Source organism: Cavia porcellus, unplaced genomic scaffold (assembly GCF_034190915.1).
Source record: "Cavia porcellus strain 051 isolate PalLab524CR breed Dunkin Hartley unplaced genomic scaffold, mCavPor4.1 scaffold_25, whole genome shotgun sequence".
Lineage (NCBI taxonomy): Eukaryota > Metazoa > Chordata > Mammalia > Rodentia > Caviidae > Cavia > Cavia porcellus.
The window spans coordinates 12405233-12428583 of record NW_026947508.1 but is presented as its reverse complement, the minus strand read 5'-3'; the positions used below and the strand labels follow the sequence as shown (position 1 = coordinate 12428583).

At 57.3% G+C, this 23351-nt stretch overlaps 1 protein-coding gene across 2 annotated transcripts; it reads left to right on the top strand.

Annotated features, from left to right (window-relative positions):
* Positions 1–198: 198 nt before the first annotated feature.
* On the top strand, positions 199–21280 carry Rcc2 (regulator of chromosome condensation 2). Of its 2 annotated transcripts, none has more exons than XM_063235607.1 (13): positions 199–393; positions 1336–1628; positions 6757–6850; positions 9605–9748; positions 12095–12226; positions 12515–12603; positions 13298–13412; positions 15693–15859; positions 16236–16416; positions 16633–16738; positions 17534–17606; positions 18567–18644; positions 19068–21280. In XM_063235607.1, exons 2-13 carry the CDS (start codon positions 1344–1346, stop codon positions 19170–19172), a joined length of 1569 nt encoding a protein of 522 aa, XP_063091677.1. In that variant the 5' UTR covers positions 199–393; positions 1336–1343; the 3' UTR covers positions 19173–21280. The 2 variants fall into 2 exon arrangements, with proteins under 2 accessions (XP_063091677.1, XP_063091678.1); XM_063235608.1 differs by lacking the exon at positions 199–393 and adding an exon at positions 904–923.
* The last annotated feature ends 2071 nt before the right edge of the window (positions 21281–23351 follow it).

Genomic DNA, 23351 nt, shown 5'->3' with positions numbered 1-23351 from the left:
GCGCTCAGGACGCGCTGCGTGGAAGGCCCTGGGCGCACTCCCGAGCCTGCGGGACGCGCAGGAGCCGGCAGGGCCAGGTCTGCGGCGTGGCGCCCGGTGCGGGGTGCAGGGGCCGGGGCGCCGGTCCGCCAGCCGGCAGGGGGCGAGCGCGCCCCGGGCCGCGCGCCGCCAGCCCCGCCGCGCACTCGCTTGCCGCCCGGCCGCACATGTGTTTCTGTTTTGTGTTGTAGCATTTGTTCTGGAAGCTCGTATTTACATTTTAAGTGTATCTGGTGAGTGGGTTGGAGTCCTCGTCTGGGCCGGGAAAAAAAAAAGGAAGAAAAGCAGCCCTCCGATCCGTCTTTTAGTTGCTCCTCTTCCTTTTTCTCTCCAGTTTTGCATCACTCCGGCCAGGTAGGGGCTGAAGATCCTCAGTGATCAGTTTGCGGGGTCTGGGAAAGTTTTTTTTTTTTTCCCTTTCCGGTTTTTCTTTCTTTCTTTCTTTCTTTCTTTTTTAAAGATGAAAGGTTAAAAAAAAAACCTGAGAAGGGGGGTTGGGAGATCGAATGAATAAGAAGGGGAAGGAAAGCGGATCCACGTGGTTTAATCGGAGACAGACAGAGATCCCATTGTTCAAAATCAATAAAAAAAAAAAAGAAGAAGCAACAGAGAGAGAGAGGGAGAGGAAAGCGGCCCGGCAGGCGCACAGGCGCTGGGGCCGCGAGGAGCGGGCCGAGGAGGCCGGCGGGCGCGCGGCCCGGAGTTGCACCATTAAAGTTTATTTTCCGTGACAGTCGAGCAGGTGTTGGGGCTGGGGGCGTCCAACCCTGAGGAACTCGGCTAAGGAGCCCTGACCCAGGCGCACTCGGTCTCGGCCGGCGGGGGCGAGAAGGGCACTGTGTACTCGGAGCGGACCCGGGAGGGGGCGCTGAGAAAAGCAGCAGGTGGGGTGGGCGTCCGCGGATGGGGGGGTGCTTCCCCACGCCGCCCGCCACCAGCCCCTTCCAGTGTCCCAGAGCCTCGGCAATTAAAATCCAGAAGGCCGGGAGCTCCTGCCCCGCACTTCTCTGGGACCAGGTTGCAATCGTGATGCTACGTGCTTCAACGCTAACTCGGGGATGGGGCGGGGGTCGTCCCGCTCCCCCGAGGCTCCATCCAGCGCGAGGGACTCCCCGGCGCGCCCCGCGGGGCTGGGAGGGGCGCGATCTCCTCCTCGCTCGCCCCTCCGCCCACCCCGCGGCCGCCGCTTTGGGGAGGGCAAGGGAGGAAGTGGAGGCCGGGTGGCTCGTCTCCTCCCCTCCCCCCCGCAGTTTATAACCCGTCCATTGTGCGCCGCTGCCCCGTGTCTCCCTCCAGCCGCGACCATGCCCAGGAAGAAGGCGGTGGCGGCGGCCTGGGAGGAGCCGAGCTCGGGCAACGGCACAGCCCGCGCGGGGCCAAGGAAGCGTGGCGGCCCGGCGGGCAGGAAGCGCGAGCGCCCCGAGCGCTGCAGTAGCAGCAGTGGCGGCGGCAGCAGTGGCGACGAGGACGGCCTGGAGCTCGACGGGACCCCCGGCGGCGGCAAGCGAGCGGCGCGACCGGCGGCGGCTGGCAAGCCGGGCGGCGCGGCCGTAGTCATCACCGAGCCCGAGCACACCAAGGAGCGCGTCGTGAGTGGGCCCGGCGGGCTGGCGGGGGCCGGGCGTCTCGGTCGAGTGGGGGCGGCGGGCGCAGGCCTCGGCTGAATCATCGCCGCCTCCGCGCAACAAAAGGGCCGGCGGCGGTGCGGGCCGCGGCCTAGCGACCCCACGCGCGGGCGGCGGGCCCGGGGGACCGCGGGGGAGGGGCTGCCGGGCCGGCGTCGCCTCCGCCGCCCCCGCGCGGGGGTCACGCCCCGCCCCCACCCGGCGCCGCGCGAGCCTCTCCTCGCCCCTCCCCCGCCCCCGAGCGGGACTTGGGCAACTTCGCCCGGGCCGGGGGCCGCGGCGGCGCGGGGCAGCCCTGCGCGCCTCCTGCCACCCCTGCGCCCCCACTCGCCCCGAGCCTGCTAGTGGGCCCGGGCGCGGTGGGGAGGGCTGCAGGCGCCCTGCGGGGAGCGGTGGTTCTCGCCGGGCTTTGAGGTTCCCGCCGCCTAGGCTCCGGCTCCCCGGGGGGGCGGGGCCTGCGGCCCGCTGCGCATGCCCCGTGAGGCCTTGCGCCGGGAAGGCGGGGGCCGCGGTTAGAAGGCGCATGCTCTGAGACCCCCCCTCCCCGGAGCTCCATCTCAGAGGGGCCCCGGCTTTGTCTGCTGCTGGTTGCCCGCGGTGCGGGGTGCAGACCTGCCAACTGCGGGGATCAGGTGCGAAGCGCCTCCCGCGGAGTGAGTGGGCTTCAGTTGCTAGAGTGGCAGTGAAAGTGGTGGCCAGCTCGACTTAGGTGTCTGCAGAGCTCTGCAGAGCTGAGCTCAGGGTCTGCACCATCTCTGCCAGAACTTTCTGCAAGTTTGCAGTGGGCCAGGTTTTGGGGGAAAGAGAGCTTTCGCCAGGTTCTCAGATAACCCCAGAAGAGAGATGGAACTTCCCCTCGGGGGTTTAGAGTGACTCTAGGGAGGATCGTGTCTCCTCTTGCGCATGCTCGGAGGCTGGGAGGCTGGTACTGGTTGACCGGAGTAGAGTGCTTCCGCAGGAGCGGGCCTGCCTTGAGGTTAGAAATGGTGCTTTGGAAGCCTCCTCATGGATAAGTGAGGTGTGAGGACCTTGGGGTTTGTGCCTGTGTAGGTGCTTTCTAACTGCCACGTTGAGGAAGGCCTAACACCAGATAGTCGAGGGGTGCCCATGTCAGAAGGTCTTGCCCAGGTAGGGCCCTGCGCTGGCCAGGTGCCAAGACATTGTCAGGATATTGAGAAACAGGAGCGCTGGAGCTGCTTTTCTCCAGCAAATCTAATCCAGACTTAGGCCCATCAATCACACTGTTGTTAGGACAAAAAACTACGAGGCAAGGCTGGACAAGCTCGGCTTCTGTGTTCCGAGTGCATTAGGAAAAGCAAAATTGTGTTCAAACATCGACCTCTGCGTTGTCAGCTGCATGGCTGTAGCTAATTGTTGGAGCAGTGAGTTTAGAGGTCAAGAATTAAGGATTCTTATCCCATGCTGGGATTCACCTAAGATGATAGCTGCAGAGCCAGAGTTGGAGGGCACCAAGTTGTCCAGCCAGTCACTCCTGCAGGCACCAGCCTTGCGTGAAGCTGGTTTGCCTCTTGGAAATGGCACGTTTTACAAGTTGGTGGAGGATCTTGTGGCGCTTCATGCTTGTTTTCCATTTGCATCTATTATCTTTTTTTTTTACATTTTTCTATACATACGTGTCATGATGCATATATAATGTGTCCGAGCTGTACGTTCCTAACCCTTAAAGCAGAGGGACTGTTAGACAGATGATTCCTTTGAGTGGATAGCTTGAACTTTTCTTATCCTAGCAGAGAAACAAGACCACAAGGGTTCAAAAAAATATGGTACTGTTTCTTGCCTTGTGGAAAGGACACACGCGAGTTTCTGTTCTCATTTTGTATCTGTTGGTTTGGTCCAAGGTCAGGGCCCTCGCAGACCAGATTTCCCTCCCATAGGCCTGGGCTGGCCCCCTGCTCCTTGTCCCAGGTCGGCATGCTGCCCAGTGTCTCTGGCCCCAGATCACTGGTTTCCCTGTGCTGGGCAGTGCTGAGGACCCATGTGCTGCCACACGCCACCCAGAGTTGCTGGTTTGATGCAGAAGGACCTTTCTACGAGCCTTCCCACCGGGGGCCCCCACTCCACCACCCTGCAGGTGTTTTGGTGACCTGGGAAGGAAGACTTGTTTTTACACTTCGGCAAAGTTGCCTTAGTAAAAGATGGGTATTTTTACAAAACAGTCTCAGGATTTCACTCTCTGAAAATACACCCTGAGTTTTGTGTGTGGTTGTCTGTCAGATAAGCATTTGTCCTAGGGTTTGTGGAGTCCTCAGGAGCAGATGAATGTTGCAGGAGTCTAGGCCTCCTTAATGTCTGTAGCTGAGGTTGCTGAGGTTTCAGAGATCCAAGACAAACCTGGCCAATGTGGAAGGACCAAACCCAGCTGAAAGCTGAGCTGACCGCCTAGTAGCTTCCTGCTGCTGCCTGGCTCTCAGTGGTGGCCATCCCTCCCTGGGCAGCCACAGTCTCTGGCACACGTGTGTGAAAACTGCCTCGGCCTCCCAGGCACGTCTTTCACACTTGGGCAATAATTCAGAAATCACTTTGCACCAAAAATCCCACTGTCGTTGATTGAGAAGCTCAGTGCATTTTTCTGCCTTGGCCATTTATCGGGCCCAGATCACCTTGGTGACCAGTTGCTGGGAGGCAGCCAGGTGAGATGAATTTCATTTATCCTGCCAGGGGACCGACTGCGTTTTAGGTTCATCTGCTAGATGGCCCTTTAGACACGAGCAGTGTCGCAGTCACCAAGTTCATCCACAAAACTATCTCCTGACTGGTGGTGGAGCCCTGGCTTCACCTCCAGAGGGTCAGGCACTGTCTGGGCACTTGGGCAGGAACTGAGAGCCCGGATCCACCCAGCTCACCAAGAGTGACACAGTGTTGACTTAAACAGCGGTAACATCTTTTACTTAGGTTTCCTGTTCTTTTTACTGCACATAGGATGGTGTGAATAATTAGGTTTCAGAGCTTTCAGTGCTGTAGTACGCTGTGTACACGTGCCATGGGTTCACTACCACTGTTGTCTGTGGGGAGCTGCAGGGGAACAAAGGCTTGTGGAATAGTGATGAAGCCGCTCTTTGGTCTCAGTCTCATGTTGGTGGATGCAGGGCCTGAGACATAAAAATTTGAGTCAAGGCGACCGTGCCCTTGAGAGGAAGCCAGCTGGCATCCCCTGGAGTGGACTCAGTTCCCTGCAAAGGCCTTTTAGGCAAAAGGGTGGGTTGGATTTTAGTGTTTAGCTGGCTGAAAGGGCCTCCTGAGCTCTTGACCAATGCCCAGGTCACTCGGGAAACCTTTGCTCTAGCTAACCGTTGCAGGTTTCGGCTGCCTGGATGCAGCCTGGAGCCCTCTGGCCTGATGGAGCCAAGGATTCTGGGGGAGCCACGGCGCCTGTGAAGTTTCACTCAGTGCTGGGCTGGTTTCACCTTCTTGGCAAACACTGAGCATGGGTCCCCTGAACCTCTGCCTGCCTGGAGACCTCCTGACCTGGAGTGATGGTCATTTTGGCACTCTTTTCCAATTTTGTCCTCCTGGTGCGCCAGCCCCTTCCTGGCTCTGCTGCCCCTACCACACTGACCCGGAGATAGAGTATGAGTGAATGGCTTAATGGGGAGCCCAGGGCCTCTTGCATGGGACACACAACCGGATGTGACGTGTTCCAGCCACACCTCTCTTTGCATCAGGAAGGGAAGGCAGCAGGCAGGGCAAACCAGGCTCCCATTCAAGTAACCTGAGTGGCGGGGGTGGGGGGGCGTCCCCTGCCAAAGCAAGAATAATTGTGAATAATTTAGCAGCCGAGGCGACTCCGTTCCTGTGCTGCAGCCTCCCACTTGTGTCAGTATGGAGGCAGAATGTGGTGGGACCCACTTGTGACACCAGGCTCCCCAAGGAATGGGATGGGTTCATTGCGACCTTAAATGTGTGGATCCAGCATGGTGCCAGGATCCCCAGCCTGGCAGGCACCAGGCGGAGTGGGCTGCCTGTGTCATTCCAGGCCTCCCAGGAACGATTGCATAGATCCCAGTGCGAGGGGTGCAAGGGGAAGTGGAGAGCCAGGAGAGCCCCACTTCTGTGCCCAAGGTAGAGCCGAGCCTGGGGTCTGCCCAGTTTTCCACGTTTAAAAGTCTGTTTTGACATGGACGTGGATAGAGCGCTGGGAATATTGAATGCTACAGGTTTTCAGGGACGGTTGGTTGAAGGCCAGGGGCCCTGGTCATTTTCTGAGTTGTGACTGATGATGGGAATGGGGATTGGAATACATGGGTGGCAAGTGACAGCCTGTCCCTTGTGAGGCATGACCCTGGGAAGGTTCTCCGATTCACTCACCTGGTCCCTGGCTTGTGGGCATCACTGGGTCCCTCAAAGCCACTTGTCGGGCCTTCCTGCCCCCACAGAGGGGCTGTCCCCTCCTCCCTGCCCTGGAAAAGTATAACATCTATCACTGACGTCCAGGCTCCTCATGCCAACTTGAGCCCACTCTTGGCACAGTGAACACCAAACAGGGGCAGTGGCATTGATGACCTTGCAGGAATGACCCTGGGCTCCCAAGGTTCATATGCTACCAGTGCAACAGTGTTCACTGTTACACTATGTAGACTTAGCCCAAGGTTGAGCATCGATTCCCTCTTGGGGCTCCATAGCCCCAGTGTAGATACCTGGCCCTTCCTAGAGTAGAGAGGGAGGTCTGTAATTTGGCTTTAGCTGCTTGGGGGCAGGTTTGGAGTCACCCACTTTTGAACTTGTGGATCACAGATTGAGTAGGACATGTGACTGGTGCACAGTGCTCCTAGGAGCCCCAACTAAGAATGATATTTACTGGGTATAAGTTGCTCGGAAGGCTGAGGCAGGAGGATTGCAAGTTTAAGGCTAACCTGGACAATTTAGCAATACCTTGTTGTAAAAGTTAAAAAGGACAGGGGTTGCAGCTTGGTGGTGCAGCTCTTCGTTAGCATGCATGAAGCCCTGAGTTTAACCCCCCAAAAAGAACCCCACACAAAAAGCATTCTGTTTCCTGCTTTTGCAGGACAGCTAAGGAGAGCTGGACGCGGCCTTACCGTGCTAATTCTTTTTCCCCCTCTCTCTGTCTCTGTAGAAACTTGAAGGGTCTAAGTGCAAAGGTCAACTTTTGATTTTTGGGGCAACCAACTGGGACTTGATTGGTCGTAAAGAAGTGCCTAAGCAACAAGGTATGAGAACCGGTTTCTAAACATCGATGGGTTGCTTCTTCCGTCTAGGTGGCCCGTGCAGTTCTGCTGACCACCCATCAGGTAGGTGTTCTCTGTTTGCAGACGTGTTCAGAGAGGCCAGGTGACTTGCCTGCGGCCACACAGCCTGTGGACTGGTGGAGCTGGATTGGAACCTGGTCTGGAGAGACTGATTTTGCCGTTCTGCCTTTGAGAAACCAGTTCTGTTGAGATTACCCAGGGACATAGAAAGAAGTGGTTTCCCCAAGTAATTGTGGACTCCTCCTCCTCTTCCTCCTCTGGCTTCTCCTGCCACTGGTCTTCCTGACCATCCAGAGGCTGGTCCTGTGTGATGCTGCCACAGCATCCTAGACATTTGGTGACTGTCAGGTGTCAGAAGTCTGGTGCTTTGACTTCCTGGCTCACAAGCGGCCAGCTCGCTTCAGGAGCCCAGTTGACAGCCGGGAACACTCAGTGGAGAGAACCGGATCAGAGAAGTCCCAAGCCGACATTTTTTGTCCCGGCTCCCTTTGGGAAGTTGGTGTCTTTCCTCTGGGAAGATGGTCCCATCGCTGACAAGGCCGGCATCTTGCCATGCTTTGTGGCTTCTTGATTTTATTTGGAAACTCACTCAAAGTGCTTTCCACCATGGCTTCACCCCTGAACAAGTGTTTGCCCATTGTCACACCTGGCACCGAAGGACAAGGCTTGGGGGAGCAGCTCATCCTGGGGAGGCACGGCAGCCCCCGAGGGTCCCGCTGAGGCTCCCTTGTGGACGTGCATGGGAGCGTGCATGCAGGTGGCACCTCTGGCGGTTCCACTCTTAGCTGAGTGCCCTACCATGGCTCCATAGATGGGGGCAAGTGCCAGCCTGCAGCCCAGCATGCGGCCAGGGCAGCCCCAGCCTCCTGCCTCTCATGCGGCCACAGAAGCTGGGCCACGGTGGCTCTAATCAGGGTGTCTGAAGACCACCCCCTCTTCTGCCTGTACTTCTGAGGTTTCTCCTCCTAAGCAGGTTTATGTAATATTCCTTTGGTTTGTTTCTTTTTTATTTTTCTCTTTTTTCCCCTCCCTTTTGAGACGAGGATTTGCTCTGCAGTTCAGGCTGGCCTTGAACTCATTTTGTAGCCCAGGGTGGCCTTGAATTCATAGCTATCCTCCTGTCTCAGCCTCTTGAGTGCTGGGATTACAGGCATGTGCCTCCATGCCCAACATATGTAATATTTTTAATTCTAAAAATATCTTCAAATGAACAGAGGGAAGGGAAGGAGATATCCCCCCCCCCCGAGTTTAGGACTTTTAATTTGTCTTAAAGTCACTGAAGCAAAAACAGGATGGACAAGGTGGGACCTGCCCTGCCCACCGCCCAGCTGTCAGGGAGCCAGGGGACCCCGACCACTGGCAGCCTGCATCTCCTCGCTGGTTGGCTTCCCAGACAGACAGCAAGGTGGCCCTGTGATTAGGACCGGGCCTCGGGGTCTCCAGGCTGATGCAGGAAGAAGAGTTGGAGGAGGGGAGGGGTATTGACATCTATCAGGCTGGCAGCTGCTGCCAGGATTAGGCGCGAGCCCTCTGGATGGAAATGGCTGGGGACAGGAGCCAGCCCGCTGCCTTGGGAGCTTGGCCGAGTGGCAGACTTGCAGCGGGCCAGGTGGGAGCCTCCCCGTGGCAGACCTCCTCTTGCTCAGTTTTCCCAAGTTCTCTCCTATATAGTTCCCGCCTCCTGACTGAGGTGCTGCTCAGGGTTCTCTGCCGGTTCTGATGCGGCCTTCAAGGCCGCTGCTTTTGGCCTCCCTGTCCTGGTCACTAAGTCTGTTAGTCGTGTCTGCTGTTGGGAGCCTGGCCTGGAGCTACGGACCCTGCACGGGACCTGTCCTGTGACAGTGGGGGAGGACTCAAGGGACAGACTCACAGCCTCGCAGTCCCGACAGCTCCTCCAGGGGCTGGTTGTCACTGCGGTTCTGTCCCAAGAATTCCCGAGTTGAGACCGAGGCAGAGCAGTGGTCTGTGCGTGCCCTTTCTCAGGGCAGAAGCAGGGATGTTGAGGGAGGAGCTGTGCTGTGGCCCTCCGGGGTGTGGTAGCGGGATTGAGCTGTCACCCTGTGCCAGGCGCCTGGGCTGCCCTGGCTGCTGTCACAGGAGGACGGAAGGCAGGTGGCTCTGCAGGAAGGGTGCTCCGATGGGCCACGCGAGTGCTGGCTGGGGGAGCCACTGGGAAAAGGGGGATGCCTTTCTGATTCTTGCTTTCGCTGTCAGCCTTTGCAGGACGTGACTGCATTCAGCACGCGGGTATATCTACACAATGTGTCCTCATGCCTTCATGTCCCCTTCCCCTCCCTCTGTCTCCTTGTCCCTAAAGGGGAGTTTCTAAGTCAGATGTGGACAGGTAGGGGTTTGGGAGGAACTTGGTTGAAAACTGGGTTCATGCAGGCAACAAACTGACACTGAGGCCTACAGAAGGTGGCTCAGGTGGCCGGAGATGGAGCTGGGGGAGGGCTGTGGCTGGGGCCTTGCTGGAAGGGACAAGGCTGGGAGGGCAGTGAGGTGATTCGCTTTCGGGTCCTCGGGGTGCATGGAGATTTGAGGTGCAAACTTCATCGTGGTGTGGCCTTCCGATGGCCAGGCCAGCCCGGCACCCCAGGAGCAGCTGCCCCTTGGAGCTGAGGGGAAGGGGGCCCTTGGTGGCTGGTGACGATTTAGGGGTGGGCCTCTCGTCCCCATCACTGGGGTCTGACTTGGGTCTTGTTCTCTCTGCAGCTGCTTACCGAAACCTTGGTCAGAATCTGTGGGGCCCCCACAGGTATGGGTGCCTGGCAGGGGTCCGGGTGCGGACGGTGGTGTCGGGGTCCTGTGCCGCCCACAGCCTCCTCATCACCACTGAAGGGAAGTTGTGGAGCTGGGGTGAGTACCATGTGGGCAGGCGGCTCCCTGCTTGGGAACCCACCCTCTCTCCTCACCTAGAGGAGGGGTAGCCCCTGAGCCTGTTCCCAGACCCAGTTTCTCTTAATTCCCAGCCTGTCTTGTCTGTATCCTGCAGAGAACCCCCTTCCTCCATCCCACCCCACCCCGATTTTCATGACACTCCCTCCCTTAATTATTTGAGCCCCTCTTTATTTTAGTTTCATTTTAGTCTGTGGAGCTCAGGCTGGCCTCAAATTTGTAGCCATCCTCCTGCCTCAGCCTCTGAGTGCTGGGATTACAGGCCTGTGTGTACCCCCAAAGCCCGGCCTCCTTTGAATCCTCTTGAGCAGTGTATTCCTGAACTTTTGGACTAAAATTTGATCTCTGTGACACTGCCGTGCCCGTTTCAGGCACGTGTCCCTGCAGCAGGCAGCACCGTCTTGCTCTGTAGCACAGCGTGACATAAGGCCTCTGTTCTCACCCCTTTAAATGCCACCAGTTTTTGTAGCTGCCACCTCTTGTCACAGGCACCGCATCTCTGCCACCCCCAGCTCTGCCAGCTCCTCGGGCCTTGGAGCTCACTGCCTAGCTGGTCTGTCCCTCGGCCACAGCCCCAGGCACTGGGTTGCTGCTCAGCGTCCCTCGCAGGGCCTGGGGTGGCCCCTGCCTAGCCTGCCCCACATCTCCCCTCCAGATTGTTAATAAGGTATTGGTAATTGACCGTGCCGGCTGCCTCCCGAGCCCTGAGCTCTGCCTCCAGCTGGGGCGTCTTGGCATTTGTCCCCTCCCTTTGTTTCTGGCCCTTTGGCTGCCTTTTTGTCCATATGACTGCATTTTTATTTCGGTCTGTTTGAACCATTTTTCACGATTTCATGAGCTGCTGCACCAAAGTCCAAATATATTAACATCTGTCGTCTTCCCGCACTCTGCTAATTTTGTAATTGTGTTGCAAAAAAGCTCACAAGTGTGTCTGGCCCAAATTTGTCCTCAGAGCCCTTGATGACATGCTGACATTTGCCCTGATTTTCTCAGCTTGGGGGTGTGTCCTTCCCCCACCTCCTGCTCGTGCCCACACCCACTGTGGTGTCCTTCCAGGCTTGACTGGCTTTTCTCATCCCTGCTGAGTTCACCTCCCAGGTGGTTCTAAGGCCGGCCCTGTCCCTGCTGGCCCTGCAGTGGCCATTGCCATCTATGTGTCTGTGATGCGCTGCCCAGGGAGGCTGGCACCTTCCTGTCACCTGGGCCCTGGTGCAGTGTGGCTCATTGTTTAGTGTTGGAAATGCCTTTCAAAGTGGACCTGCAGTGCGTGTGGCAGTGTGGCCGTGTGGCCGTGTGGCCCTCGAGCACACAGCTGAGGAGGCCACCTCCTCCTGGCAGTCCTCCGTGTCCACCCACATCAGTGCAGGCTGCTCCCTCTGCCAGCCTCCTCCAGGGCACCAGCACCTGGCTGTGTGACTCTGCCCTTGGCATTTCTCAGGGCCTGAAAGTGAAAAGCTTGATGTTGGGGTGGGTACCCCTCCAACGAGCTGACTTTGCAGCCCTGTTTAATCTCTGTTAACCCACAAACATTAGGTCACATGGGTGGTCCCCTCAGTGGGGAGGTGGGGCTCGAGAGAGCCCTCGGGGGTTTTGTTTTGGACCCATGTTGAGCCCTAGGTGGGATTTAGGGGTGCTTAGCTCTCATGGCCCACTCAGTGCCATCCAGGGTGCTCCTGTACCCTGTAGGATATAGACTTAGGTAAAGTCAGAGCAGCTGCAGGGGTGAGCTGGCCCTGTAGGCTGGGTGTTGAGAGCAGGCCTTGTCACCTTGTCACCAGGGTTCATGGGGCTCAGAGTATTTGAGGGATGACGGGGGGGGGTGCAGATGGGAGAAGTGATGGATAGAGACCGGGTAGTCCAAGGTACAGGTGTCCCGTCTAGCTCAGCTCTGAGGCCAGCGTTGGGACGGTCCTGGTATTTAACTCTGCAGAGAGCTGCAGCAGAGGAAGGAAGGGTCTCTAAGGCATTAGAGACAGGGATGTCGTAGGACATTCTGCAGGTCAGATCTAGGCATTTGTTGGATTTCCTTTGGTGTGAGAGATTTGGGGTACAATTGGATTGGCCCTGGCACTGCTGTCAGAAAGGAGACAAAAAATGTGGGGGTTCCTGTAGCTGGAAAGTGATCTTGGGGACCAGCAGCAGATGGGACCATGGGCACTGCACCCCACTCTAGGGGTGGAGAAGCTGAAGCTTGCACGGCCCACGCTCAGGCAGTGGGCGCGGAGGCTCCTTCTGGGGCTGGGGGCCACCTGCAGTGCTGCCCAGCTCCTGGCTCCGCCCACTCACACAGCTGTGATCCACCTGTAGGGCGGAATGAGAAGGGGCAGCTGGGCCATGGGGACACCAAGAGAGTGGAAGCCCCCAGGCTGATCGACGGCCTCAGCCATGAAGTGATCGTGTTGGCAGCCTGTGGGCGCAACCATACCCTGGCCCTGACGGGTAAGGAGTGGCAGAGCCTGGGGGTGTAGCGGAGTCACCCCAGTGGCTCTTGGTCAAGGTCATAAAGGAGCCCCAGTAGCCTCCAGGGCGCCCCCCCCCCACCTGAGATAAGAGCAGGGTGCACACCCAGAATCTGATGGGAAGTGGGGTCTGCTCTGAAATCCCCACCCTCCGCCACAGTCTGCCTGGCAAATGAGCTGTTTTTATTATTTGAGTGCTTTTTTGATTCCAAAACCTGGTTGAAAGCATTGAGCATTCCTTCCCCTTTTGTGGTATTTCTCCTCCTAGAAACGGGCTCCGTGTTCGCTTTTGGAGAGAACAAGATGGGGCAGCTGGGCCTTGGCAACCAGACAGACGCAGTCCCCAGCCCTGCACAGGTAATGGGCTCAGTTCCATCTGGAGTCAGGTCACAGCCCTCCTGGAACAGCTTTTTTTCCCAGAGGACAAGTGTGTGTTGAGAGGCCTTGTCTTGAGTCTGTGTTGTTCAAAAGAAAGTGAAAACTTTTTTCTGGATTAGCTTTGTCTTTATTTACAAAGCTTTGGTTTGAACTTAGGCAGAGTCACCTGCCAGGGGCTCAGGACACAGATAAGTGCTGGGCTCACAGGTGTGTGCCACCACACCGGGCCCCACTAGTTCATTTTGAACCAGTTTATACCTTCACTTGGGACTCATGAACCAGGTATGGTGGTACATGCCTATAGTCTCAATTCTTAAAGGAGAGGCAGGAGGATTGCAAGTTCCAGCCTAGCCTCGGGAACTTAGCAACTTAACAAGAACTTGTCTCAAAATAAAAAAGGCCTGGGGCTCAGTGCAAGGGCCATGGGTTCAGTCCCCAGTATTGCGAGAAAAGATTCATGTCATGGGAAAGTTGGGGGTGGCCACCAAGGTGTTTCTTTCGCTATATTCTGGGTCTTGTATTGCCCGAATACACCCGGCTTTTGTCTTTGGAGTTGTGGGTTCCATTAAATCTCCTTTGGATCCCGGTGATGGTTTATACCATCTCAGAGGAAGAGATTTTTTTTATCAGTCTTTTAAAACATGTCTGAAGGTCTGCTGTCTTGTCTTTTCAGATAATGTACAACGGCCAGCCAATTACCAAAATGGCCTGCGGGGCGGAATTCAGTATGATAATGGACTGCAAAGGAAACCTCTATTCCTTTGGGTGCCCTGAATACGGCCAGCTGGGTATGGAAGTAATTTTTTTTTTTTTTTTTAAAAAGCTCTGTAATCTAACCATATATTTAGAGGCAGAAATCAGTGCGGGGCCACGCACACGTGTTAGAAATGTGGGTAATTGATCTCAGATAATAGCCTCTGTCCATTAAGGGGGCCTCACACTTGGCAGCCAGCGTGTCGCCGCTTGTGGGGTTGTAGAGTGCAGTGATTTGCCTCAGTGAACGAGTCGGGACTGAAGGCTTGACAGAATTGTCTCTCTTGATTTGAAAACTCATTTACGCAAGGGTCTTGGAGTTGCAGTAGGAAAAAAGGCGAAAACTCGGCCCCCTTCATTCAGTTTCCTTTACTGGAAATGAGCAAATGACAGGAGACGGTCTTAAAATTCTGGCCTGTGTTTTAGCGCATCTTCCCCCATGATGACCTCAGGGCATGGCAGGGGAACTGGGGGCCCTCCTGGTTTCAAGCAAAGCTGTGCTCACTTAGCGTCTGCAAGAGAAGAAACACCTCAGCCAGGGGGACGTGTCCTGCCCTCAGTTTGCAAGGTCTCCATTTTCTTGGCTCCTCTGCCAGGGAGGTGGCGTTTCCTGGCACCCTGCCTGCTGCAGCGCAGCGTCTTCCCCGTGTCGCCGAGGCGCGGGCGCCCCCTGCTGGCTCCCGGGCTGCCCACCGGCTGCCCCAGGATCTGGGTTGCTGGGTCCCTGCGTCATTAAAGCAGGCAGATGGCAAAGTATAAATAGAAGGCGGAGCAGCGCTGCCCTTAGACTTCAGGGAACAGTGACTTTGTGAAACTAAATATACCTCCAGTCAGAAGTGAGAAAGAACAGCCCCTTAAGGCCCATCTGCACGCCGGTTGCCAGGGAGTTGTTGGGGCTGTTGAAGAAATGGTTGCCATGGCCACGGCCCACACCGGAAGTGCGCTTCTGGGCTTCCTGCTACGCGAGCTCCCTGCGCCTCTGGCTTACACAGAAGCCAAACCAGCAGTTTGTTGAAGCCAGGCAGTTATCCCTTGGGGGTTCTCAGGGCAGCTATCTGGATCTGGGAGCCTCCCCCGTGTGTAGTGCAGGTTCCTGGGGGTCAGGTGACGCCTTGTTAAGGCAGTGTAGACAGCTGGCGTGATCCCCACCTGCAGGGTCTCTTGCCTACCAGCTTCCTTCCGGTCTGTCCCATGCAGACAGCTCTGGTGTGGGGTTAAGACCCAGGTGCCACAGCAGGGTGCACAGCACACTCTCTCACACACACCCTTGCAGTGTGCTAGTGGCCAAGTACGGTATCTGGAACTGTGGCATCAGACAAGCTGTCCCCTCCCCACAGTAGCCCTGTAACCCACTTATCAGGCCGGCGCTTGAGCCACTGAGCTAAATCGCTGGCCCAGAATGGTTTTTACTCTGTATGGTGTCTTTAAATCCCTAGCGCCTTGGAGAGCCGGGGAACCCCTGGTGGCAACCCTCTGCCTTGCAGCAGGGCTGGAGCCTGTGGGCCCCTCTCACTGGCTGGAGTGACGTAGACATGTGCCAGCACACCTGGCTCAGGGTGTTTGATACCAGATCATCAGCAGGGGATGTGCAGACGACCACATCAGTCGTGTAGGGATTAGCCAAGGGCTGTGCCAGGTGCCAGCCAGAAACATACCAGTGTTACCTGTGACCCACTGATCGCTGCAGCGTGGGCGTGGTGTGTGACGTTGGTCTAAAGCCCCAGCACTGGTTGTGCGTTGGTGGTCGCAGGTGCTATTATTCTGGCGCCTTCTCCAGCCTGTAGGGCAAGCCAGGCGGGGTGCATGCTGTAATTACAGCATTTAGGGAGACTGAGGCAGGAAGATCACACATGCGAATCCCATTTGGGCAAGCTATGGCACCCTATCTCAGAATAAAACACCTTAGTAAAGGGCTGAGGGTGTAGCTCAGTGATCGAGGCCCCCCTTAACCCACAGCACCACAGGAAAAGCACCAGAGCTGTCCAGTACTGTCGTGTCCGTTCTTGGTCCGCTGGGGCGCAGGTCATACTCTGCTGACTGTTCTCAGCTGTAGCTTTGCCCTCCTCCTGCCATGCCCCCCAATAAGAAGTGAGTTGTAATTTTCCTAAGGCAGTGGTCCTGTGCTGTGGGGAGTCCTTGGTGTTTATTCTACTACGTAGGTTCCAGTTGGAAAACCTCGGATGGGCCAGACAGGCCAGGATAGGTAGGGCAGGTGCTTGGAGCCCACAGTACTCAGTACTCAGTACTCGGGGGACACAGTTGCGCCTTCCCATGTCCCACGCTGCTGCTGATGGCTGGCTCTGTGGCTTCTCCAGGGCACAACTCGGACGGGAAGTTTATCGCCCGGGCGCAGCGGATAGAGTATGACTGCGAACTGGTGCCCCGGCGAGTGGCTATCTTCATCGAGAAGACGAAAGATGGGCAGATCCTGCCCGTCCCGAACGTGGTGGTACGAGACGTGGCCTGTGGTGCCAACCACACGGTAAGGCTTGGCTTCCTGCCATGTGGGTGGAGGATGATGCATCAGTGCTCCAGTTCCTGCAGTTCCCGCACTGACCGCTGCGGGCAGGGTCCCGTTGCCCTGCCTGCTGGCGATGTAGCCCTTTGGCTTCAGAAGAGGGGCAGGGGAGACCAGTGCTTTGGAGGGGCAGTGGCAGACGGGTCCCTGCAGGGAAGGGAACGAGCTGGCCCGAACTGGACCCTCACTGTGCTCCGCTCCGTCCTCTGCCCTGCCCGTAGGAGGCTGGTGCAGAGGCTCTCAACCTCCCCACCCCTGTGCCTTTAGCCCTGTACCCGATTCTCCCCTTGCTGTCATCAGGAGGCCCTGGTGACCCAGCCTGTGTGTCCCTTCCCTGCAGCTGATCCTGGACTCCCAGAAGCGCGTCTTCTCCTGGGGCTTTGGGGGTTATGGCCGCCTGGGCCACGCCGAGCAGAAGGACGAGATGGTCCCTCGCCTGGTGAAGCTGTTCGACTTCCCAGGCCGAGGTGCCTCCCAGATCTACGCCGGCTACACCTGCTCCTTTGCGGTCAGCGAAGTGGGTCAGTGCTTGGTGTCCCTGTCTGTGGAGCTGCGGTGTGGGGGGTCGCTCCCCTGAAGGTTGCTGCTCCACGGGGACAGTGCATCTGTCGTCCCATCTCCTCTGTAAACTCTGTCCCACTTCATGTCCCGTGTCATGTTTGGAGGCTCACGGCCACCTGTCCTCCATCTTCACCTCTGGAGGTTCCCAGGATGGGATAACGTTTTATTTTCTTCAGGTGGGTTGTTTTTCTGGGGAGCCACCAACACATCCCGAGAGTCTACCATGTACCCGAAAGCAGTGCAGGACCTCTGTGGCTGGAGGATCCGGAGCCTGGCTTGTGGGTAAGTGGCAGGGTCGCCTGACTGGAGCTCTGTGTGTGTGGGTGTCCCTCTGAGTGTCACAAACACTCTAAGGTGCCTCTTCCTCAAGAGGGCGCCATGCCTGTGGCTGGCAGGGCCTGGGGTACACAGAGTTCCGAGTGGGGGTGCAAGAGGAGGGTGATTCACTGGGCTGTGTAGCAGATGGCCCCGTCCCTGTCTCCATGGGAAGGGAAGGCACTGAGGGGCTTTTTTAGAATAAACACAAGCAGAGGGGCTCAAGTGACTCTGAGTTGGAAGTGGCAGGGTTTTAGTGTCTGAGCACCCTGGGAAGAGCTTACTTGCAGATCGACTGTTCTCACATTTAATGTCACATGCTGGGTCACCTAGCCGGGCTTGGTGAGGCGGTGATGTGAGTCACCTCCCCGCTCTGCTTTGTTGAGATCTCAGTTCCTGAGCCCCTGCCCTCCAGCTTAGTGGGAATGGAGTCCCACCCCTTTGGGAATGGGCTGTCACTTCACCCTGATGTGGCCTTCTCTCTGCCCAAAGTGACCTCCCTAAGAGCCCCATCCCTGTGGGAAGGCAAGGGTCAGGGTCCCCCAACTTTGCTTCTGGTGCTGTGCAGGGCTCTGGGGTTTAGCTGAGGCCTAAGTGGCTTGCAGGGACCCTCTTTGGGTTTAGTGGGACCCGCCAGTCCTTACTGGGGTGGACCAGGAAGCCAGGTCAGGCCCCTTGGCAGGTCAGAGGCCTCCCCACTGCCAGGGCCATGCAGCCACCGTGCTCACAGTGACGGTTGGTCTTTACCCTCACCGTTTGCAGGAAGAGCAGCATCATTGTGGCAGCTGACGAGAGCACCATCAGCTGGGGGCCGTCGCCGACCTTTGGGGAGCTGGTGAGCCACCCCTCTCCTGAGCACATGGGGCCTGGGCTGTCTGAGTTACACCCCCCCCCCCCCACCACCACCATCTGCCATCATCCTGGGCCACACTGGATTTGAAGGACAGTGCTGCAGATGACTTTCAGCTGGGGCAAGAGGGAGCGGGCACTGCAGGGACGGGAGCGGGGCTGCCTCTCCTTGCCAAGAGGGCCAGGTCCATGGCAGGCAGGGTGTCTCCGGCAGCCGTGCGTCCAGCGTGAAAAGCCAGCCTTAACCTTTAGTCTGAACCCTGGGGAGTAAGGAGCCGTTCAAGACAGCCGGTCAGGTGATTGGGAGACACGAATTTTACCTGCACTGGTTTCTGTTTCTCTTTTCCTGGCGGGGAGGCGCAGCTCAGGGAACTCGCCCCGGGGCCTGTGTAGCTAGGCATGCTCTCTCTCTAGCACCAGAACCACATTTGCAGGTTTTTAAAATTGTAATTTTGGAACATACAATTGCTGAGTGGCCCAGGCTGGCCTTGTGTCATGCTGAATTGTGTTGGTTTTTTTGAGCGGTGGTCTCACTGTGTAGCCCAGGCTGGCCTTGAACTCGGCGTGATTCTCCTGCCCTGTCTCGTGGTTACGTGGCCCTCTGGAAGCAGAGGCATGGGAGTCGGGAGGGCCGGCTTGTAGGCTGGCAGCTGTAGCTGCCATCCCTCCCTGTGCTCAGGGTGTCATCCGCTGTTGGCATGTGATGCCCCGGAGCGTAGTTATCTCCCAAAGCCCAGGTCAGGGCCCAGTGTCTTGGGTTCCCTTGGGTAAACGAGGCACCTAGTAGCAACTGTGAATGTGCTGGTAACTCGCCTGGCACTTGGGGCAGTGGCAGTGGCCAGGGCACCTGCTCAGTGGGACACCTGGAAGCCTCAGTGGCACCCCGACTGTTTGGACCATGCTGTGCTTGTTGCTGTTTCTATGAGTGTCTCTGCCCCCTTCCCAGGGCTACGGGGACCACAAGCCCAAGTCTTCCACCGCAGCCCAGGAGGTGAAGACGCTGGACGGTATCTTCTCAGAGCAGGTGAGTGCGGAGGAGACCCAGCCCCTGCGCGTGCTTTTGGGTGTCTGTAGCTCTTTCGGAGCTGTGACCCTGTGACCAGCTTCCCAAGCCTCACTGCAGGACAGAGACGGTGCCCAGGAATGCGCCTTCACCAAAACCGGGCACACACTGCTAGGTCAGGGTGGGCGCAGCCAGGTGCACCCTGCTGTGTCCCGCGTGTCCCTGCCAGCAGGGCTTAGTGGGCGTCCTTCCCTGGAGAGCTCTGGCCCGGAGGCCACAGGTGTCATGGTCGAGAGGCCAGCAGTCTTTGGGAGAGAGGAAGTTGGCGTTAGCTTTCTGAGAGCCCGTTTTCCTGACCCCCGCCTTTGCCAGCACAGCAGGCCAGTGAGCCCTGCTGCCTTGCTGCAGACCCGATGACCAGGCTGCTTTGATTTGTCCCCACAGGTGGCCATGGGCTACTCACATTCCTTGGTGATTGCCCGAGACGAGAGCGAGACGGAGAAGGAGAAGATCAAGAGGCTGCCGGAGTACAACCCGCGCACCCTCTGAGCGGAGCTGGCTCCGCCCGCTGTCATACCATGTGCACTGGGACAGGAAGTCAGATGAGGGATTTAAGCAGCAAGAGCTGACCGAAGATGCAGTTTTGTTAGCCTCCCCAAGGTTCTGTTTTCTAAGCGATTCAACGTTAACTACCTTTTTCTGTATGCTTTCCAAAGCGTTTCCCCCGCAACGTTTAATTAAAATATTTGCTCATAGTTGATTTACCATTCCGACAAGAGGCAGAAACTTTGAGCAATAAGTTTTTTTTTTAAGTTGTATTTTTTTGTGTTTGTTTGTTTTCCTCTCCTGAATATGCTTCCCCAAACCTCCCATTCCAGTTGTAATTAGCATTGTGGTCCAAGTGGGTGCTACATGGCTGTTTACTCAGATGAAAATGTCCCTTATGGGAACCAGCAGCATCTAAGCCAAGACGTCCTTGGTGGCTGAGCTCCATTCAAAATCACGCTTGTGCACTTGGGGAGCATCCGGGCCACTTGCCGCTTTTCCCCACAGACTGGCTCCAGCCGCCGCTTGCTCTGCTCCCCTTGGCTGCGTGGAAGCTCCACAGCCTTTTGGTTAAACCATTCATAGAATCTGCCATTTCCCCCCTGGTGGGGGCTTTGGGATTTATGTTTAGCTATTTCTATCTCTTAGCTGTATAAGAAGTGCAAATGAGAATCAGGCCGTGGTGGAACCATGGGGACCTGGGGAGCGGGGCACAGATGGGGAACACTTGTGTATGTCCAAGGGTCCGGCTTTATGACCCCAGTGGAGCTCGGGCACTGTTGGCCCTGGCGCTGCTCAGATGGAGGTCGATCAGCCAACACTGAGTGCACTGTCCATCCAGTCCCTGCGAGGAAGGACCAGCCCCCATGTCCCAGCTGTGGACGCTGCCTCTGCTCCCTTCTGTCTCACCTGGTCACTCCTGTCCCCAGGGCGGCCACCTTGTCCCACGCCTCGGGTTGCTGTCCTGCTAACCCTGCGCTCTGGTCATGTGTGCTTGGCTCCAAATAGCTGGGATCCCTGGAGAAGTTGCCCCCGGCTCAAGAGTGCACGCAGAAGCCGAGCAGGACTCCCGCGCAGCCCTGGCAAGTGCCCTCTGCCAGAGCCGTCCGGGGCGACCGCACTGCAGCAGTTACGAGGTGCCTTTCCTGGAAGCAAGCGAGGTGGCGCTGGCTGAGCTCGAGGTTTCCAGGGCCTGGACTGGTTTGGGTGCTTTACCTAGATGCGTAGCTCAGTGTGCTTCTGGGGGACTTGGGCGGACGGAGAGTTCAGTTCTGGTCTTCAGCTTTGGTTTTGCTTCTGTTAACCACTTGTCATTGTCTTCGTGTTAAAATGCCAAAAATGATCTCACGGTCACTGGTCACTGCTTTTCCTCCTGCTTGTCACCCCACCCCATCACCGCTCAGTGACTTGTCCTTGGGGGACAGGTTGCAGCTTGTGCCTGGCTGACCCTACAGCCTCTAGGGAGATGGGGCTGGATTTAAGACCTTACTGGAGTCCTTGCTCATCTCTGCCACGGTGTTGGGACAGTGGCCCCCCCTGGGGACAAGCTTTTGCAGTGTCAGAACTTCCGCTAAACTAACCTGATCTGTCCCTGTCACCTCCAGAGGCCTCCCATGCAAGCTCCCACCTGAGCTAGCTGGCCGACTGTGCTCCTTAATGTCACACCCTGGGGGTCTCCCTTGAGCTGTGTGGTCACCCAACTGGGGACGCAATAGCCTGGGAGCTGTCCTGGGCAGACCTGGGCTCAGATCTTCCAGGCAACTCCTGAAACCAGCAGCCAGCCACCCTGGCCAGGACCCCTCCAGGGAAGGTGTCCTGTGCCCCGCTTCGCCCCTCCTTTGGTGTAGAATTGTAACATGAACTTCCTCGCAAGGAGCACCCTTTAGGACAGGAATTGGGGCGCCCTGCACTCCAAGAGTCGCAGAGGGCTGAGCCAGGAAGGGGCTTGGTGCCCTCCAGGTCCAGAAGGGAGGGTCCGAGGTGGATGAGAATCAAAGAGGATATTGTGATTCGGCCGAAGGCGCCTGGTTTAGTGCTGTAATTGTCTTTATTTTTTTTTTATATATATATTTCTTGGAGTAAACATTTTAAATAAACGGCATCATTGTTTACTCTGTCTTGGCTTTTGTGTTTTGTTTTCAGTAGAGTGTGGAGTAGCTCTATTTTTGTGCAATCTGTTCCTAAAGTCCAGGGACCCACAAGAGTGGGTTTGAGGGACAATGCCGCGCCCCCCCCCCCCCCCGCCCACCTAGTTCTAGGCTTGCCTTGCTGAGTGCAGGGCTTGGGAGGTGAGTGAGCCCCAACTCTGCTCCTTGCCGTCTGGGCTGGGGGAGGGCAGCGGGGTTGGTGCACCCGTCACAGGTGGGCATTGCTGTGAGGTGCGCTCTGCCCTGGACTCGGTATGCAGGGGCCCTGTGGACCCTACTGTGTCTCAAGTGCAGGATGGGGGTGTCCCACAGTGGTTGATGTCTGCAGGTCTCAGTCTGCATGGCACAGGAGGCTGGGCTGGGTGCTGAGAGCGATTATCAGTAAAACCCACCAGGAGCTGAGCAGCTGGTTCATTCTCAATCATCTCCAAACCCTTCAGAGGGAGCCCAGGGTACCTGAGCCCAGGCTGCAGCTCTTTAGGGGCAGTGTGGCAACTGGCCACCAGGGGGTGCTAAGAGTCCAGTTCTCCGTAGTTGGCCATCGAAGCCACTGTGGAGGGCAGTGTCCTGGAAGCAGACACTGGCATGAATGTGGACACATGCTAGGTTTTGGGGTGACCTGGCCCCATCTGCTGTCCCAGAGAGGAAGTGGCCTTGGTGGTTGGTGGGGTCTGGTGAGAAGATCCACATGACACCCGCCTTGCTGCCCCAGAAACGGAGCCCATGCAGCCTGTGGCCACGTGATGGGGGCAGCAGCATTTGGATCTGTGGAGGTGATGAGGCCCCCCCACCTGCCCTCATGAGCTGCTTTGGTCCACAATGAGTGTGGGAAAGAGGTCAGGCTGGGGCCGGCAGGGGCCGTGCCTGTGACTGAAGGTGGGCGTGGAGGAGCAGAGCTGCCCGGCACCCTCTGTCCTGGGTGGGGCAGGGAAAGGGGTGTGCTGGCTCCTACAGGGGGCATGTACTCAGAGGATGACAGAGCCAGAGGAACCTCAGGAGCCACCTTGTGTGGTCCCTTGATGCTGGACAGTCCAGGCGCCCATCCTGAGTTCAGTGAGATAAAAGTATTTACCCTGTTGGGGGGGGGGCATTCTAGAAGCCCAAGGGGAGGGCCTTTGGGGGGCTGTGCAGGTGGTTTGCTATCTTGATCCTGCACTGCCATGAGGCCCCCAAATGCTTTTGTCCTCCCCTGCTGGGCAGGCAGGACAGGCCCAAGCCGAGTTGAATACAGACCCAGCTGGTCTAGAGCTGGTGTACTGGGGTGACCAAGGAGGCCTGAGAATCTCCAACTTTCACGAGCGAAATCCGCTGTGGAGACCTACACCTGCCTAGGTCCAAGCTTTCTGTAAATGGCCCATTTAAACCACCCTCCGGAGCAGCCCGAGCCCTCTGGGTGCAGCAGTCCCTAACTGGGCCCAGTGTGGGGAACATTCACTAGGCAGGCAGGCCAAGAGAGCAGTTGTGGGGCCAAATGGCCACTGCCCAGCAAGTGGGACTTCGGAGAGGGGCTGTGGCGTCAACCCAGAGCCTTGGGAAGCGGCAGGACCAGGGCAGAGGTGGCCTTGGCAAGAACTAAAGTCCACTGGGTTAATCAGCGCCCGGTTCAGAGAAACTAATAGCGTCACACAGGCTGTGCAAACTCAGCTCTGACAGATGACTGGAGACCTGACGGCAGGTGGGGACCAGCATGCTAGGGGCTTGGGGAGCTGCAGGAGGGGAGGGGTAAGGCTGCCGGGCTCGCAGGGCCCTTCACCAGTGGGGACAGCACCTGGGCTAGCCAGAAAAGCCTGGGGGAGGGAGAGTCTGGTTGTTGTCACCCTAAGAAGGCCGAACTGCTGGCCCCAGGCAGCCCCTAATAGAGTGCACAAGTTCCCCAGGGAAGAGCCCTGCAGGATCATCCCCGAGGGTGGACATTCCCCTGTCTGCCATCGGGTTCCAGGGCTCCCCTCTCCCGCTTTTTCCCAGAGGGATCCAGGGTCCTCCACTGAAAAAATTCTCTGGCTTCTCCAGATTAGGAAATGCACATCAAACTCAC

Excerpts from the sequence above, each read along its gene's own strand:
- Rcc2 (XM_063235607.1), top strand. The coding sequence starts at position 1,344 with ATGCCCAGGAAGAAGGCGGTGGCGGCGGCCTGGGAGGAGCCGAGCTCG. Across the intron at positions 1,629-6,756 it reads AGCACACCAAGGAGCGCGTC|AAACTTGAAGGGTCTAAGTG; the intron begins GTGAGTGGGCCC and ends CTGTCTCTGTAG. Across the intron at positions 9,749-12,094 it reads AGGGAAGTTGTGGAGCTGGG|GGCGGAATGAGAAGGGGCAG; the intron begins GTGAGTACCATG and ends ATCCACCTGTAG.